Genomic DNA, 18,525 nt, shown 5'->3' with positions numbered 1-18,525 from the left:
GTCCCCCCCACCCTCATGGCCCCCCTCCCGCCGGGCTCTAGGGGAGGAAGGGGTTAAAGGCTTACCTTTCTCCAGTGCTGTGCTCCTTCGGCACTCGGGACTCTCCGCCCTCTTCTCAATGCTTTCCTATGGACGCTGGCGTCTTCTCACTGTGAAAATCACAGTGAGAAGCGTGGAAGCGCCTCTAGCGGCTGTCAATGAGACAGCCACTAGAGGCTGGATTAACCCTAATGTAAACATAACAGTTTCTCTGAAACTGCTATTTTTACAGCAGGCAGGGTTAACCCTAGATGGACCTGGCACCCAGACCACATCATTGAACTGAAGTGATCTGGGTGCCTATAGTGGCCCTTTATTTAATGTGGTGTGTGTAGTGGATACATGGTTTAGTTACCCAATAGAGGTAATATGAGTGATTGCAGTATTGCAAAGGTTAATCTTCCTTGTGAACTTTAATCACTTCCTCACAGCACCATTCCCAATTGCTGGTCTGACAGAGGGCTGAACTCACTGTTAAAGGCCATGGTGCCGATCAGGCATACCTATTGGGTGGCCCCAAGTGTGTGGGCCACTTGATGGACAGCCTCAGCTTGTGGGCCCTGTCTGCAACACTAGTACTGTGCTTCCTGTGACAAGCAGAACACCGAAGTCATGGTCACACTCATGACCTTTGTGTACCTAGGCATTCTGCCTCTGTTTATGCCATGTGCTTCAAAACAGATAGGGGCATTTTCAAAATTCCTTTATTTAAATTCATGTCTAAATTTGCCGTTAACATTAGATGGAAAGGGTCATCAAAATGAAATCTCTACTGCCACTCTTTCTACTTCTCCATGTTGCCCTTTGGAGGTCAGTTTATAAACTTGAGATGAAAATGGAGGTTGTAAAATCTGATGAAGTGCAAATGACTATTGTCATTTAATTGCCAAAATAATATTTCACAGTAAGCTGCTATTTTCTACCAGAAGCCCTCTCGGACAGATGTCAGATGCAATTACTAGTGAATGATTAGGATTTTCTGTAAAAAAAATGTCATTATATTTTTATCTGTCTGTTGGTGTAATTAGTTTATCAATTATTTTCATAGGTAAATGTTCCTTTAAATACTATAATCCCATTACCTAAGAAGACCTATTAAATAGTATTCAATTTTTTTAAAGATTCTGCTAAACAGTGTTTTTGAGGTTTTTTTTTTAAATGTGATGAGATAAATGTAGGGATTGTTGACAAGTATGTAGTCAACATTTAGGATCTAATGCAGATAAATATTGATTTTCAATGGAATGCAGGACTTAGCTCAGAGGAGCTAACAGCAGATACTGCTGAAGAACTTCCATCTCTCGGGACAGTGGAGGCACAGAGCGGTGTGTTTGACTACTTACAATTGGGGGGCATCATAGCAATCTGTAGTGATGATGGTGCTTGGAGTGTTCCTTTAACATCCTTCCCACATGTTAGCATATAGTAGTAATTGCTTCATCAACTTTTCTAATGGCTAGACTGTAACTCTCATTCCGCTAAGAATAGGGAGAACAATAGCTTAGATTTCTAACTGACCTGGGAAGGATGAGTTCAAAAAGATTTAATGAATCACTCCTTTTATATGTCTGCAAATAGATTAAATGTGGAAACTGGATTATAATACACAGTGTCTACCAAACATTTAACATGGTTTTTGTATTTCTAGAAACACTAGGGATGCATTATGATTTCTACTGAAGCTGAATGCATGTAGCAAATCATAAAGTAATTACAGTATCATGTTTTGCATGGAGAGAAACCTCAGGATAATCTGTCTGCAGGAGATAAGGAATTATCAGCAGGTAGCAAGGCAATTCTGTGCAGTGAAACACCTAAAAATGCAGCCACATGACATAATTCTGGAAACAATGTGTTTGGAACAAGAAAATGACACTTGTGATTGTTCTGTCATACACCAATGAGTCTACAATCAGTATCAATTTCAATCTGGACAAAGGGTCAAGAAAGATCACCAAGTATAGCAATTACTTATACAGTGAGCTCCAAGACAAGAGGATCTTACCTCTGACAACTAAGCACAGGATAGTGGTGATAGCCCGTTCCTGAGTGCTTTGACTCCACAGGTCTTTCCTTAACAAACATTTAGCAAGGATGATTTAGCATTGTAAGAAGCCTGACATCTTTCAATATAGTTATACATCCTTTGTCTATTTCATGCAAGGGTAGGAACAAGAATTGTATTTGTGCAGCAGCATGTGTATTTGCGCAGCAGTTTAGGAAGATGTGGAAGCAAATTCTTTCTTGAAGAAGTTTGGATAAAATAAACATTTTTTTGTAGTGTTATAGTATTATAGTTCAGAATATACAGTAACGATAGCCCTTACATGCTCTAGTCTAGCATTAAAGCAGAGGTTTATTGATAAAGTGTCACATGTTCGTCCTCACCATGTGGTGTCCGTGGGGATGACTACCTTCCTGGCATTGGTGGAAATGCTGGTCGGTGGGCATGTGCTGGTATGCCTGGCTCCTGCAGCATGCTGAAAGATGCTGGCCTCTGCGGATCCATACCAATTTGTAGCCTCAGGTTCGCCTACGGTATTGACAACGTCAACGTGCACGTGACGTCACGCAAAGGACGCGCATGCACCTTCTGGGGTCATAGGCCGGGTACGGCCAATCGGATTTAAAGGAGACTTATTTACCTTCCCTCATTGCCCTGTCATGGTTCTCCTTAGTGGTTGTCCGAGAGTGTGTTCCTGAATGTTTATTTCTGGTTATTGACTATGGGTTAGTTTCGACTTCCCTGTATTCTGGTATCCTTGACTTTTGGCTTCCCCTCATCGTTGTGTCTCATTCTGTGTCCCCGACCTTGGCAAGTATTCTGACTATTCTTTGGTATGCTAAGTCCAGCCATTCTAAGGCCTGGTAAGACGTTACCTTAGTCGTAGGTGTGATACAGTTATGCGTGCTGGATCAATTAGTAATCCTGACATAAAGAAGTCCTTATTTTTTTGACAGAAATAAATTTAATTTGAACAAGTGAACTCGTTACCATGTTTCCCATAACTTGCTAATTCATACACTAACAGAAAGGTAGGGATATGTCATGACAACCCCGTCTCTCTATATTATGTCTCCTCATCTACCTATAAACAATGCGGAACTTATGCTATTTAGCATTTTAACTAAACATAGCCAAAAACAAGCAGGTTCTCTACAACCTGTATCTGTACTAGTGGGACACCTTCCTCACCCCCACTCCTTCCCCATCCACAGAGTACTCAATTAATGACATTTCTTTTTACATTAAGCAGCTGTTTTGAGTAAAATTAGAAAATATTAGAAATTAACACTAATACACTAATATCCTCATTGTCCATTCATTATCTTTTGAGATCTGTGGCTAATAACTCCCACGTCCAGGGTTTGAGTCTCAAACATCCTAGATACTCCTATGGTTCTCCATATGATATTGTAGACCATTTTGATAGATAGGCAACTGCCTTGCGTCAATGTAAAGGTACTGAGGCTTTATTTACAGAGCAGCAAGCAAAATGAGAATATGTTTATTCGATACTTCTTCTACAAAACTTTAAGAGATTGAATGCATTCAGTATGACTAAGTTTGGCCCTGTTCCTAGCATAATATTACATTTTAATTCACCTTAATCCAGGAATCAAAGATTTTTCCAGGTAAATCTGAGATTTAGGAAAAACATCGAATTATTCTCTAAATTGCGGAGATTTGGAAAAATCTAACAGATCATCTTTTTTGGCCTATCATTTTCGATTCCCTTTCCAGTTCGTCGCAATTGCTGGTTCAGTGGATCTGTCTTTAGCGAATAATCCCCTTTCTGTTTTTCTTTCTTGTGAATGGCAAAGGCCATGAACAAAATACGGATTAGTAAATAAATAGAAGGAAGATTAAATCGAAGAACGGTCAAAATGAATAATGAATGCAAGCATTAGAGAAAGAAGGAAAATAATGCAAGCTATAGACTGGCAGATGGAAAACACTGCTGCAAAACGGGAAAAATGGGGAAAAGATTTGAATGAAGAAGGAAAATAAAATCTATATTTCACACTTTAGCAATTTCTTGGTTTACTGGGAACTGTATGTCTTAGCAAAGTGTTAAATGAAATACTACAGGAAAGCAAGCTTTCACCATCAGTCCATTTCACATTTTACTTAGTGCTTCTTGAGTGGCAAATGAGATCAGCAGAGGCGTTTCTGATCATCACGCTGAAGATGAGTCTGAATGCTAGATTTATGTAGAGCTTCCAATTCTGAACAGTGTATCTTCCAGCAAGGTAATGCTGCAAAGTGATTCAACTCAGCATCCACACTGCATGCTTTTACAACCGGCAGTTACTGTGCCAGCATCCATTACACTCCAGGGACATTCACTCTCCTCCGCTACCCCATGAAGAACAAGGATGGTGGATTTAGACAGTGAGGTTCCTCCACTGCCTCCTAGATACAGATTTAGGGATTTGCTCCTAGGGGACCAAGGATGGCAGAATGATGACAGGTAAGTTGATTGCTACAAGGTATCATTTTTATCATGAACAGCTGTGATTCTACAAATGAGTTACAAGTATGACTAGTTTCCAATTTATGAATCAATACTCACGACAGCCTCAGTGCTGCGCTTCAATAAAAGTAGCCTAATATATATTTCTTTAGATATGACAAAAGTTTCATGTTTAAACTGCGGATATAACATTTATTGCCAAATGTAAGTTTTGCATTTGAAGTTACTATTACTGATTACATTAAACATATTAAGGAAAAGGCTCTTGTCTAAACAAATGCAAAAAAGATAAGTTGGAATATAATTTGTATAGTGCCAGCTCCTTATATTGTAAAGATTGTTAAAAAAAAAAAAAAAAAAAAGGAAAAAAGCCAACTTTTTTTGGCCATCTAAGAAATTGATATATAATACAAATTATTTGAAATAATATATTTTTTTCCCAAAAAATTTTTTTTCAGATATCAGTTGTACAAATTTTCCTATAAGAGTTAATTTGATAGCTTATGAGAAATATAAAATGGATATTACGAGCTTGCAAGCAAAACCATTGAGGGGGTCTCTGTTTCAAAGAGCTTTCAATCTACCTTTTTTAAATATCTGATGTATCATAGAAATTTAAGGAAATGCTCAGCACGTCTGTAATCTCTTATCCATAAAATATATTCTAATCACACTACTTTGCAATATAGTATTAATAGATTTATACTATTTTTATTCTGTGTGTTGCATTGGGTAATGCTGCATTAAAACAAAATAATTACCCCATTAAAGGGGGGGATTTGTGAATTCAATTCATAATGTTTAGGTAGCTCTATTTTACCATCACATCACTAAATAGGGAATTAAACTGAATCAGCTGTTTCCTATCCAGTTGTTTGTTTCACTGTAATTGTTATAATCCTAAACGTGGTCTGGCTCATGGTTATTGGATTTGGTGTTCAGCAACTGTCCCCTGGCTGGTGCAAATGCAAATACAATTTGACTATTATTTTAGCATCTTGAAATAGATATGTTGAGCCTTGCATATGCCAGAGGGATGGTCCATGCAGTACAAAACAAGAACTTTTTTACATTTTCAGGATGCAAGGTTATATTTTTGAGGTTATATTGTACATTCTGAAGCTCTTTCCGTCATGCTCTCATGCTATAAGCTGCTGATAGAGAATCATAGAAGCTGTGCAATAAATAAAGGACATTCATGCTTGAATGCAGAAACATTCTTGAAATTAAATTATGCAGAGATTTATCATAGACTTTCTAAAAGTGGAATCATCATCTATACCTCTATACCTAAAGTAGGGTACCACTATTGTTGTGTATCTAGTTATGTGAACACTAAAGTGTCCCTCTGCCAGGGAGCCACCACTTCCTCTCTCCCCTGCCACCCTCCCACTTCCCGGTCCGAAAGAGTTAAAAAAACATTTAGAAACATAGAAACATAGAATGTGACGGCAGATAAGAACCATTCGGCCCATCTAGTCTGCCCAGTTTTCTAAATACTTTCATTAGTCCCTGGCCTTATCTTATAATTAGGATAGCCGTATGCCTATCCCACGCATGCTTAAACTCCTTTACTGTGTTAACCTCTACCACTTCAGCTGAAAGGCTATTCCATGCATCCACTACCCTCTCAGTAAAGTAATACTTCCTGATATTATTTTTAAACCTTTGTCCCTCTAATTTAAGACTATGTCCTCTTGTTGTGGTAGTTTTTCTTCTTTTAAATATAGTCTCCTCCTTTACTGTGTTGATTCCCTTTATGTATTTAAATGTTTCTATCATATCCCCCTGTCTCGTCTTTCCTCCAAGCTATACATGTTAAGATCCTTTAACCTTTCCTGGTAAGTTTTATCTTGCAATCCATGAACCAGTTTAGTAGCCCTTCTTTGAACTCTCTCTAAGGTATCAATATCCTTCTGAAGATATGGTCTCCAGTACTGTGTACAGTACTCCAAGTGAGGTCTCACCAGTGTTCTGTACAATGGCATGAGCACTTCCCTCTTTCTACTGCTAATACCTCTCCCTATACAACCAAGCATTCTGCTAGCATTTCCTGCTGCCCTATTACATTGTCTGCCTACCTTTAAGTCATCAGAAATAATCACCCCTAAATCCCTATCCTCAGATGTTGAGGTTAGGACTCCATCAAATATTCTGTACTCTGCCCTTGGATTTTTACATCTTGCACTTATCCACATTAAATGTCAGTTGCCACAACTCTGACCATTTTTCTAGTTTACCTAAATCACTTGCCATTTGGCTTATCCCTCCTGGAACATCAACCCTGTTACATATCTTAGTATCATCCGCAAAAAGACACACCTTGCCATCAAGACCTTCTGCAATATCACTAATAAAAATATTAAAGAGAATGGGTCCAAGTACAGATCCCTGAGGTACCCCACTGGTGACAAACCCAAGCTTCGAATATACTCCATTGACTACAACCATCTGTTGCCTGTCACTCAGCCACTGCCTTAGCCATTCAACAATATTGGAATCCAAACTCAAGATTGCAGTTTATTGATAAGCCTTCTGTGGCAAACCTAGCCACTTCGGAACTATAATACGGGAAGGTTGTCTGTAGGCTGTAATGTGTGCCGTGTATATTTGCTGTGTGTATGTTATGCTATAGTGATTCGCATGCTGGCAGCCGTAAGCTACCAGCATACAAGTACTTAGTTCGGCGAACAGCGGCGATCTAAGCCGTTCGCCGAACGAATACGGGCCCCCCTGGTAGATCACACACTTAGGGTCATGTGGCACTTGTTAACCGATTGCAACAATGTTGCAATCGGTAATTATAGACTATCCTGGGCTAGTCCATGCGGCGGTCGGCCATCTTGGATTCGTCTATTTCGCAGCGGTGTTTGGTCGTCGAGTGCCTGGAACTAAAAACGGCTACTCGATGATGCGAACACCGCTGCATTCGGGACCATTCGGGAGCCCGGTTTTCGGTAGAATCGTTCCCCTAGATACGTTCGACAGATTGAGGGGAACTTCTATGCAAAACTGTATTTGTGCGGCGTTCGGTCATTTCAGCTGGGATCTGAGTGGTATTCTCACAAAAGGTGCGCTCAGACCCCAGCTATCTACCGAACGTTCGGTCATCTCAATGTACCGAATATTGTGTAAAATGTATATTTTAAAGTAAATTGTCGGTTCTGCTGCACGAGGGGATAATCCACTTAATCGTCCATTTTAGTGGGAGTATCCCTCTCGTGCAGCAATGCCTGTTGGGAGAAGAGCAATGCATGTTGGGAGAAATCCCCTGAATTATCTGTACGGAAACCCCTTGCATGGGGAACTGCTTAAATATGCCAGCTTGTGAATAAAGCGAGTTAGTTGACTCCCAAACTGTGTTTCGTCTGGTTATTGGGAGGATTTGGGGACTTGCCTTACTTTTCAGCGCTGACTGTGGATTTACCTGTGGAACCAGCGGAGATCGTGGTCTCTAATACTGCCCTCCGCTACAATTGGTGGCAAGCGACGGGATCCGACCTTACAGCCGAAAGAGCGCAATTCGTGCAAATTGCAACTGCCGAATGAGAAAAGGGAATTTCAAGCAGAATTCAACGAAAGAACCGACTACCGAAGTGAATGGAGACGGATTATTCTAAACTAAAGAGACAGACGTTAAAGGAACTACTGGAAGCCAGGGGTAAAGTAGCCAGCAGCAAACCCAAGGCTGTACTAATTGCCCAGCTGATGGAGGGAGACCAAGCCCGCAGCGCTACATCACCAGCAGTCATGGAAGAAACTCTCTACGAGAGAGAAATGAGGACCAGGCTGGCATTTTTACCACAGCCTATATCAGTGGACATGTTGAACTTAGTAATGGCGAATGTGCAGGAGTACGTGATGGCACACAGCCCACAGTATACAGCATCTCGAGCAGAGTCCACGTCGGAGTCGTCACACAGCCAGGTAAAACCCAAAATTCCTTATCAAGCATTTAAAGTATTCTGCAAGGAAAAGGAGGAAATTGATGGGTTTGATTTTGAGAGGCTGTGTGATTTACATGACTTAGCACGGGCAACGTGGGTCCCCCTGCTGGCAAGTAGACTGGCAGGGCGGGCAGCTGACGCATACTGCGCTGTACCCAGCGAGGACAGCAAGGACTATGAGAAAGTGAAACGAGCGATATTAGAAAGGTATGCCATCACCCCAGAGGCATACCGGCGAAAATTTAGAAACCTGAAGAAACCAGATAAAGACTCACATGCCGAGTGGGCACACAAGCTGGACCAAGCATCCCAAGGGTGGATCCAAGCGAGCCAAGCCACTACCATGGAAGGATTGCAGCAGTTAATGCTGCTAGAGCAATTCTTCGACGGGTTGGCTCCAGTGACCCAAGAATGGGTGCGAGACAGGAAGCCTCTCACCCTAACCGAGGCGGCACAATTAGCCGACCAGCATTTTGATGCAAGAAGGCATCAGATAACCCTCTCCAAGAGTTACCCGCGACCCACAGGGTCACCCAGCGTTCCCGTTTCCCCGGGTCCCACTGCAACCCCTTTTCGCACGGCCCCAGGGAATATACCACCCGCCTCCCGGTACAATGGACGTGCCAATATCCAGTGCCACTCTTGCAAACAGTGGGGGCATATAGCCCGGGAATGCACCCAAAATCGGGGCAGACCCACCTGGAACCAAGCCCGACCGAATCCCGCACCAAGGGCTGCAGCCCATTATTATCAGCGGGAACCAGCGGCCCAAGAGATGTGGAGTGTTCAACCCGAGGAACCACTAGGGGTATTACACGAGGTGATGTCGGTCAGAGCCACTGACAACAGGCAGCATCATCGCCAGCTGGTGACGCTGGAGGGGAAAGAATTACAACGGCTCCGAGATTCCGGAGCCACACTCACCTTGATTGCACCCCACCTAGTCTCCGGGTCCGCTCACACTGGTGGATCAGTGGCCGTGAGGGTGGCAGGGGGAGCAGTGTACCGTTTGCCCACTGCTAAAGTACATTTGGATTGGGTTGTGGGGGAGGGGGTTGTGGAAGTAGGTCTCATGCAAAACCTACCTGCGGATGTAGTACTGGGAATGACTTGGGCCAGATGACATCTGCTTTTGTCCCACAGGCTCCCTACCAAGAAGCCCATCCAGTCACCACCCGGCAACAGGCCCGCACCACGGCTCCACCTACACACTCTGAGGCTCAGGTAAGAGACCAAGACCCTCACCCGACACGTATGTCCTGGGATACCCCAGCTAAGTTTGAAGCCGAGGTAAAGGCAGATCCCACATTGCAGGTGTATAGAGACAGGGTACACGCTAACCAAGCGGGGACAGAGGCAGGGCCGTCTTTAACATTGATTGGACCCTGGGCAAGCATTTGTTTGGGCCCCCTGGATCCTGCCATCCCTCGCCCTCCCCCGAAACTTTCACTCTCTGGCATGCAATCATGCCCTCCACCCCAACACAGTGGCAGTACTAATGTAGACAGTGCCCTGGTGCAAGACATTGTTTTGAGCCTTCCCTCTAGCGCAAGAGCAGAGAAAAGATAGATCCTCATCTGTTGTACAATTCCCACGATGCTATGCCAGCTGGGGATCTACCATTTGACCATTCTTGCAGGGCTGTATTTGTTTGTGCATTTGAATGTGAGCATGTTGTTGTATACAGTATGTGTGTGCATGTAGGGTGTAGTATTGGTGTTTAAGTGTAGGGATGTGTTTCTATATACTTTTTGAGTTTGAATTCAGGGGTGTGTTTGTGTGGTTGCATGTTGTGTTTGAATGCCTTGATGAATGATATACATTCACAGATATACATACACATTAGCACACTGATACATGCAAACATCTGGACACACTGACAAAGACTGGCGTATACACACACAGCCACATACATAAATACACGTGCACTCACAGAGATAAAGACACTGGCACATCCACACACAGATACACACTTACACACACTGACACAGATATATACACAAATACAAATGTATTTGTGTGCAGTGTTGGCGTAGGAAAGCTGAGATGTATGCATTGTCACACAGATGCACTCTCACACAAACAGTGATACACACAGGAACACAGATACACATGCAGTGGTGTATTTGTGTGCATTGTTAATGTTGGAATGCAGGGTTGTATTTGTGTGCAATGTTAGATGGGATGTATGCATTGCCACATGCACAGATACACACTTACACATACTGTCACTCATACACACACAGGTACATATACACACTGACACAAAGGTACATGTACACTGACACAAACACAGCCAGATAAACACACACCGACACACAGCCAGATACACACTTACACACACAGTGTCAGATATACACACACAGCCAGATACAAACACTGACAGATACACACACAGCCAGATACACACACACAGCCAGATACACACACACAGTGAGATACACACACACAGTGAGATACACACACACAGTGAGATACACACACACACACAGTGAGATACACACACACACACAGTGAGATACAGTCAAATACACACACACTCAGATACACACACACACACACACACACACACACACACAGATACATACACACTCAGATACACATACACACATACAGTCAGATACACATACACACATACAGTAAGATACACATACACACATACAGTCAGATACACATACACACACACACACAGATACACACAGTCAGATACACATACATACACACACAGTGAGATACACACATAAACACGCATAGTCAGATATACACACAGTGAGATACACACACAGTGAGATGTACACACAGTGAGATATACACACACAGTCAGATACACACACACACACACAGAGTCAGATACACACACATACACACAGAGTCAGATACACACACATACACATACAGTCAGATACACACACACACACACACACAGTCAGATATACACACAGTGAGATATACACACACACACACACAGATATACACATACACACATACAGTCTGATACACATACATGCACACACAGTGAGATACACACACAGTCAGATACACACACACACACAGTCAGATACACACACAGTCAGATACACACACACAGTCAGATGTACACACACAGTCAGATACACACACAGTCAGATACACACACAGTCAGATACACACACACACACACACACAGTCAGATAAACATACATACACACACACACAGTCAGATACACACACACAGTCAGATACACACACACACAGTGAGATACACACAGTGAGATACACACACATACAGCCAGATACACATACATACACACACACACACACACACACAGTCATATGAATTCACATAGTTTAGCCACCCTCCTTACCTTTACAGAAGTGTGTCTTCCCTGTAGTCCAGTGGGAGCTGGATGGCTGAGATTGATGGGAGTCTTCTTCTTGGTCTGTACCTCCTCCTTCTCTCCATGTATGCCTAATCCTCCCCAGCGGCACTCTGTTAAATGGGAGGAAGTGATCTCACAACACTTCCTCCCAGCAGGCCGGAAGACAGGGGCTCGGTCAGGAGCTCTCTTAAAGGGCCGGGGGCCCTGATTACATCACCTGCTGCAGCCCACTGGGATATTTCTCAGTATCCCGATGGGCTGTTCAGACCTGGCTGCGGACAGGGGGCCCACAGGGCAGCTGCTTTGGGCCCCCCAGGAGCAACTGGGCCCGGGGCAGCTGCCCTGTTTGCCCCTTGTTAAAGACGGCCCTGGACAGAGGGGGAGCGGTATACTTGGGAGAAGGGGCTACTATATCGCATTGCTGAACGGGGAGTGGGGGGGTCCGTCACAGTGACCACCAAACAGTTAGTGGTTCCCCAGAAGTACCGTCCCGAGCTACTTAGGATTGCTCACGATATTCCCTTATCCGGACATCTAGGAATGACTCGTACCCGATATAGGTTAACCCATGCATTTTTCTGGCCAGGGATCTCTAAAGATGTAAGACAATACTGCACCTCCTGTGATATATGTCAGCGAGTAGGCAAGCGAGGTGACCGTCACAAAGCGAAATTATGTCCCCTCCCGATTATTTCAGAAACGTTCAGTAGGGTGGCCGTTGACATAGTGGGGCCACTACCCAAACCCAGTCCCTCCGGTAAACGGTTCATCTTGACCGTAGTGGATTATGCCACCCGATACCCCGAGGCCGTAGCTCTCTCGAATATCCATGCCGAGACGGTGGCCGAGGCATTAATGAAAATATTCTCCCGGGTGGGGTTTCCCCAAGAAATAATATCCGATAGGGGCACCCAATTCACCGCCGAGGTCACCCAGCAACTATGGAAAATATGTGGCATTAAGCCGATAGTAAATTCCGCATACCACCCCCAGTCCAATGGCTTATGCGAGAGATTTAACGGTACACTGAAACAGATGCTCCGTACGTTCGGAGAGGCCCACAGAGACTGGGAACGTTTCCCGCCCCATTTACTCTTCGCCTATAGAGAGGTACCCCAAGAGTCCACAGAATTTTCTCCTTTTGAATTGCTGTTTGGGAGAAGGGTACGGGGACCGTTAGATCTCATTAGAGAGCATTGGGAGGGAGAGAGTAGCCCAGATGGAACCCCTATTGTATCGTACGTACTGGAATTCCGGGACCGTCTGGAGGCGCTGACTCAGGAAGGCGGCCCAACAACGCCAGCGCCGTTGGTATGATAGGGGAGCCAGAGACCGCAGCTTTCAGGTAGGGCAGAAGGTTTTGATTTTAAAACCTGTCCGCACAGACAAGCTGCAGGCCATCTGGCAAGGCCCATACCAGGTGGTGGAACAGAAGTGTGACACCACCTACGTGATTGGCCCCTGCTCAGGGGTAGGGAAGAGACGCATGCTCCATGTGAACATGCTCAAACCCTACCATGAGAGGATAGAGGACGTGGCAGCGATATGCGCCTCAGCCTCGGAGGATCAAGAGAATTTGCCCCTACCTGACCTGTTAGAACAGGAAGAACAGACCGAGCCCTCCAAAGGGGTTCAGCTGGTGGAGCGGCTAAGCCCGCAGGAGCGTGCCCAGGTACAAGAGCTGATCGTAGCTAAAGGGGCTACCTTCTCCAATTTGCCTGGGTACACTCCGCTAGCCACCCACCGAGTTGAAACCCCGGGACAGCTACCCATGCGGCAGACTCCGTACCGCGTCCCTGAAGCAGTCAGGACCCACATGGAAAAGGAAATAGCGGAGATGTTGCAGCTAGGGGTTATCGAACATTCCGATAGCCCCTGGGCATCGCCGGTGGTGCTGGTACCCAAAAAGGATGGCACGACACGTTTCTGTGTCGACTACCGGAGGCTAAATGACAAAACGGTGTCTGATGCCTATCCGATGCCCCGGATAGACGAGCTGCTGGATAAGATGGCACGGGGCCAGTATCCCACTACCATAGATTTATGTAAGGGATACTGGCAGATTCCGCTAGCCGAGGATGCCATCCCTAAGTCGGCGTTTGTCACCCCGTTTGGCTTGTATCAATTTCGAGTCATGCCATTCGGAATGAAAAACGCTCCAGCAACGTTTCAGCGGATGGTAGACCGGTTACTGGACGGATTCCAAGAATACGCCTGTGCCTACTTAGACGATATAGCGATATTCAGTCAGACCTGGGCCGAGCATTTACAACACATAGGGGCCATACTAGATCGCATTGGAGAGGCAGGATTGACGCTGAAACCCAGTAAGTGCCATATAGGGATGGCAGAGGTGCAGTACTTGGGCCACCGGGTGGGAAGCAGGCAACAAAAACCCGAACCAGCTAAAGTGGAAGCAGTAACTAAATGGCCGACCCCTAGGACGAAAACCCAGGTGTTAGCATTTCTGGGTACCGCCGGATACTATAGAAAGTTTGTACCCAATTATAGCGCCCTGGCCAAACCCCTGACTGACTTGACCCATAAGAATCTTCCTCGACAGGTTGTCTGGGCCCCAGAGTGTGAACAGGCATTCCAGCAACTAAAAACTGCACTAATTAATGCTCCAGTACTTGCTGCTCCTGATCCAACTAAACGATTTCTTGTCCACACAGACGCTTCAATGTTTGGATTGGGGGCAGTGCTGAGCCAAGTTGGAACTGATGGCGGCGAACATCCCGTAGCTTACTTGAGCCGAAAGTTATTGCCACGAGAATTAAGCTACGCCGCTATTGAGAAGGAGTGCCTGGCTGTGGTGTGGGCCCTTAAGAAATTACAGCCGTACTTATATGGACAACCTTTCTCCCTACTCACAGATCACAACCCGTTGGTATGGCTTAACCGTGTAGCTGGGGACAACGCCAGGCTGATGCGCTGGAGTTTGGCGCTGCAGCCCTTTGACTTTACAATACACTATCGCCCAGGGAAACAAAACGGTAACGCCGACGGGTTATCCAGACAGACTGAACTTGAAAACTGATCTGTGAGTACTTTCCCGGACCTCCCCAAGCCGATCCGTTGGGATCAGACTGTGTATGCCGGCTTGGTTCTGGGGGAGCATTGTGGCAAACCTAGCCACTTCGGAACTATAATACGGGAAGGTTGTCTGTAGGCTGTAATGTGTGCCGTGTATATTTGCTGTGTGTATGTTATGCTATAGTGATTCGCATGCTGGCAGCCGTATGCTACCAGCATACAAGTACTTCGTTCGGCGAACAGCGGCGATCTAAGCCGTTCGCCGAACGAATACGGGCCCCCCTGGTAGATCACACACTTAGGGTCGTGTGGCACTTGTTAACCGATTGCAACAATGTTGCAATCGGTAATTATAGACTATCCTGGGTGGCCGTCGTTCGGCTACTGACCATGTGGCGGTCGGCCATCTTGGATTCGTCTATTTTGCAGCGGTGTTTGGTCGTCGAGTGCCTGGAACTAAAAACGGCTACTCGATGATGCGAACACTGCTGCACTTCCAGGCCATTCGGGAGCCGGTTTTCGGTAGAATCGTTCCCCTAGATACGTTCGACAGATTGAGGGGAACTTCTATGCAAAACTGTATTTGTGCGGCGTTCGGTCATTTCAGCTGGGATCTGAGCGGTATTCTCACAAAAGGTGCGCTCAGACCCCAGCTATCTACCGAACGTTCGGTCATCTCAATGTACCGAATATTGTGTAAAATGTATATTTTAAAGTAAATTGTCGGTTCTGCTGCACGAGGGGATAATCCACTTAATCGTCCATTTTAGTGGGAGTATCCCTCTCGTGCAGCAATGCCTGTTGGGAGAAGAGCAATGCATGTTGGGAGAAATCCCCTGAATTATCTGTACGGAAACCCCTTGCATGGGGAACTGCTTAAATATGCCAGCTTGTGAATAAAGCGAGTTAGTTGACTCCCAAACTGTGTTTCGTCCGGTTATTGGGAGGATTTGGGGACTTGCCTTACTTTTCAGCGCTGACTGTGGATTTACCTGTGGAACCAGCGGAGATCGTGACCTTCAGTCACTTCAGTCACTTACCTGATTATTGCGCCAATGTCCCTCGAGGCTGGTTATTTCTCCTCTTACGCAGACACCAGATGGTGGAGGAACCTATAATGCGCGTTAGATGTTCCCCATAGGAAAGCTTTGACTCAATGCTTTTTGTGGGGATTTAGAAGACGATGGACGTACTCATGAAAGGCATGAGGACGTCCAGTGTTGTTTCACAGAGTCAAATTCCATCAAACTACAGCTCCTCTACTAAGTATTAGGGACCAAGGCAGTCTTAGTACTGAATTGTAATCATTGCAGTTTCTCTAAAACTGCACTTTTTTACATTGCAGGGCTAAATGGGACAGGGACACTGCACCCAGACTACTTCAATGAGATGGGCGCCTATAGTGTCCATTTAAGTTCTCTTGCCAGTTAAATTCTATGAGCAATTTAATAGTTTATTCACTAAACACAAAACTGTGGTAAAAGCTAAATTGCGAAATTCTGACAATACACCAATGATTCTAGCGGAGTAGTACAAATTAATTTTACAATCTGTGCTTGAGAAAGGTTCTGACTGGGAGACGAAACGTTGCCACTGTTTCACATAAAAATCTGCATTTGGATGTAACCCTTTAAGTGCTCGGACAGCTTTTATACTAACTCTATACACTGTATGTATGGGGTATATATTTGTCAAAATCTTTTAGGCAGCATTGGAAGATCCCTCTGTTTAGTGCGAGCAGCCCATTTTATGGTAATTTTGCAATTTTGGCATATATTATACATATAACACCATAACTCCTATAGCTCTCTGTAGTAGTTATGATGCTAGGAGTGCCCTGACATCCTCCCAATGTAAGTAGTCTCCTTTCCTTGATTCATTATTCCCACTGAGCTAAGTCCTACTTTGCTGGACCAGCTCATTGACTGAGAGCATCAGCTGAGTGCTCTCACCCACAAGCATATTCATGTACTGCCAGACTTAGCCCAGTGCAGGAGCTTCCAGAGCAGAGGAGTCTTGATTAATTATACTGTAGTAGTCAAACACTTTGACTACTTACATGGGGGTTGAGGTGTGCAGCGGGGCACTACTGCACTATAACCACTGCAGCAGGATGTGTTATAAAAATGCTAACTGCAAACCTTATTGCCTAAACTTCCAGAATGTGTCCTAAAGTTAATCCTTTGACTTAATCACCATATTTATTTGCTCAAGATAGTCCATTTTAAGTAGCCATATAAGGTCTGAAATGGCATTTTGTCCTAGCTTCTCCATACCTCCCAAAATAGGGAGGTAAGAAATTGGGACAGGGATGAGCAGGCCTAAAGGTTGCGGGACAATGATGCAAACTGGAAATGTGACACTGGAACACCCAAAGGGATAGTGACAGTCAGAAAAGGGGCGAACATTGGATTGGCTGGAATCATCAAGATTGAAGACGCAGCCAGATGGCACCTTCCACAGCAAGATGGGTGCGGAGTGGAAAAACACCTTTTTACTGAGATCGGAGGGGCTGGTCACCTAAATAGTTAAACAATATGGTGTCAGGAATACATGTTTGTTTTCCTGATACTATAGTGTTACTTTAAGATTAGAGTTGGATTCACCAATATTATGATGCTTTGAGGTCATTCTGGGCTTAAACATGTCATATTTTGTGACTAAATTTCCTTTATTTGCTTGCTTATGATAGGTGTTTTTAATAGGGGTATTTTTTATATGTACACTTTATATGTATTTTGCATACATTTAAGTTTCTATAAGCAGCATTACTATGAAAAAAAAAAAAACATGTTTTTGTAGTTCTCCCAAATTTCTTCTTCAGGTTGGTATATGAACCATTCAGCAGGGGTGTTAGAGAACTACAAATCTCATTATGCTTTGCAAGTCATAAGACTTAAAGAAAGAATGGAAAAACATACCGTTAAAGTCACTCCCCTCCTGAAAAATGTATGAATCTTTATGAAATACTCATTTTGATTGAACCCAGTCATGATATATACAGAGACAAAGTAGGGACTATATTGTTTCTGCATTCCTCCTTCAGCTGACTTTCTTAGACTCAAGGCAGAGTCAAAGAGTCAATCCTGACAGCGGTCAACAGTGATGGCTGCAAGGAATGTGCTGTATCTATGGAGAATGCTGCGGTCTCGTGGGATGCTCCATAGACCTCAAGGCTGTACTCTCACGCTTGAGCTTTTCTGTGACGTCGGCTCCTGTCACTGAAGAGGAGCAGTGAAGAAAGATGGTGGCGCCCACAAGGGCCAGGTTAAGGTAAGTATTTTCACCATTACCTGCCTCTTTGGTCACCGGGCAACCAGCAGCAATGTCACCATCGTGGGACCATCGGGGGCCTTGCAAATTAGGCAAAGTCCCCAGACGGTAACTGTGCCACTTTCAAACTGTTATAAGTTATCTTTCTGTAAAAAACTACCATATCTTGTAAATTATACAATAAATGTAAGAATGCAAAAGAAGCAATCACTCCAAAATAAATACACCTCGTTGCCACTTGAAATTAGAGATTGGTAGTGTATGTTTCACTTTACAATTTCAGAAACATAAAAGAAGAAATCCACCAGTAGAAAAAAACTTATATGTAAATATTCACTGAATATATTTTTTCACATTATTGCATTTGGATTGTGTTGCACATACAGTACAGTG

General features: G+C 44.3%; 1 protein-coding gene across 2 annotated transcripts in view; it reads left to right on the top strand.

Moving 5' to 3' along the window:
• The first annotated feature begins 4,331 nt into the window (after nt 1-4,331).
• LOC134568170 (potassium channel subfamily T member 2) overlaps nt 4,332-18,525 on the top strand; it is a 465,676-nt gene continuing 451,482 nt past the window's right edge. For both annotated transcript variants that reach the window (XM_063426528.1, XM_063426529.1), the window contains exon 1: nt 4,332-4,514. In XM_063426528.1, the coding sequence (XP_063282598.1) occupies nt 4,420-4,514 (95 nt within the window). In that variant the 5' untranslated portion in view covers nt 4,332-4,419. The remainder of the gene's footprint in view (nt 4,515-18,525) is intronic.

Source organism: Pelobates fuscus, chromosome 7 (genome assembly GCF_036172605.1).
Source record: "Pelobates fuscus isolate aPelFus1 chromosome 7, aPelFus1.pri, whole genome shotgun sequence".
Classification (NCBI taxonomy): domain Eukaryota; kingdom Metazoa; phylum Chordata; class Amphibia; order Anura; family Pelobatidae; genus Pelobates; species Pelobates fuscus.
The sequence above is the reverse complement of the archived record's forward strand: the minus strand, read 5'-3'. Positions and strand labels throughout refer to the sequence as shown.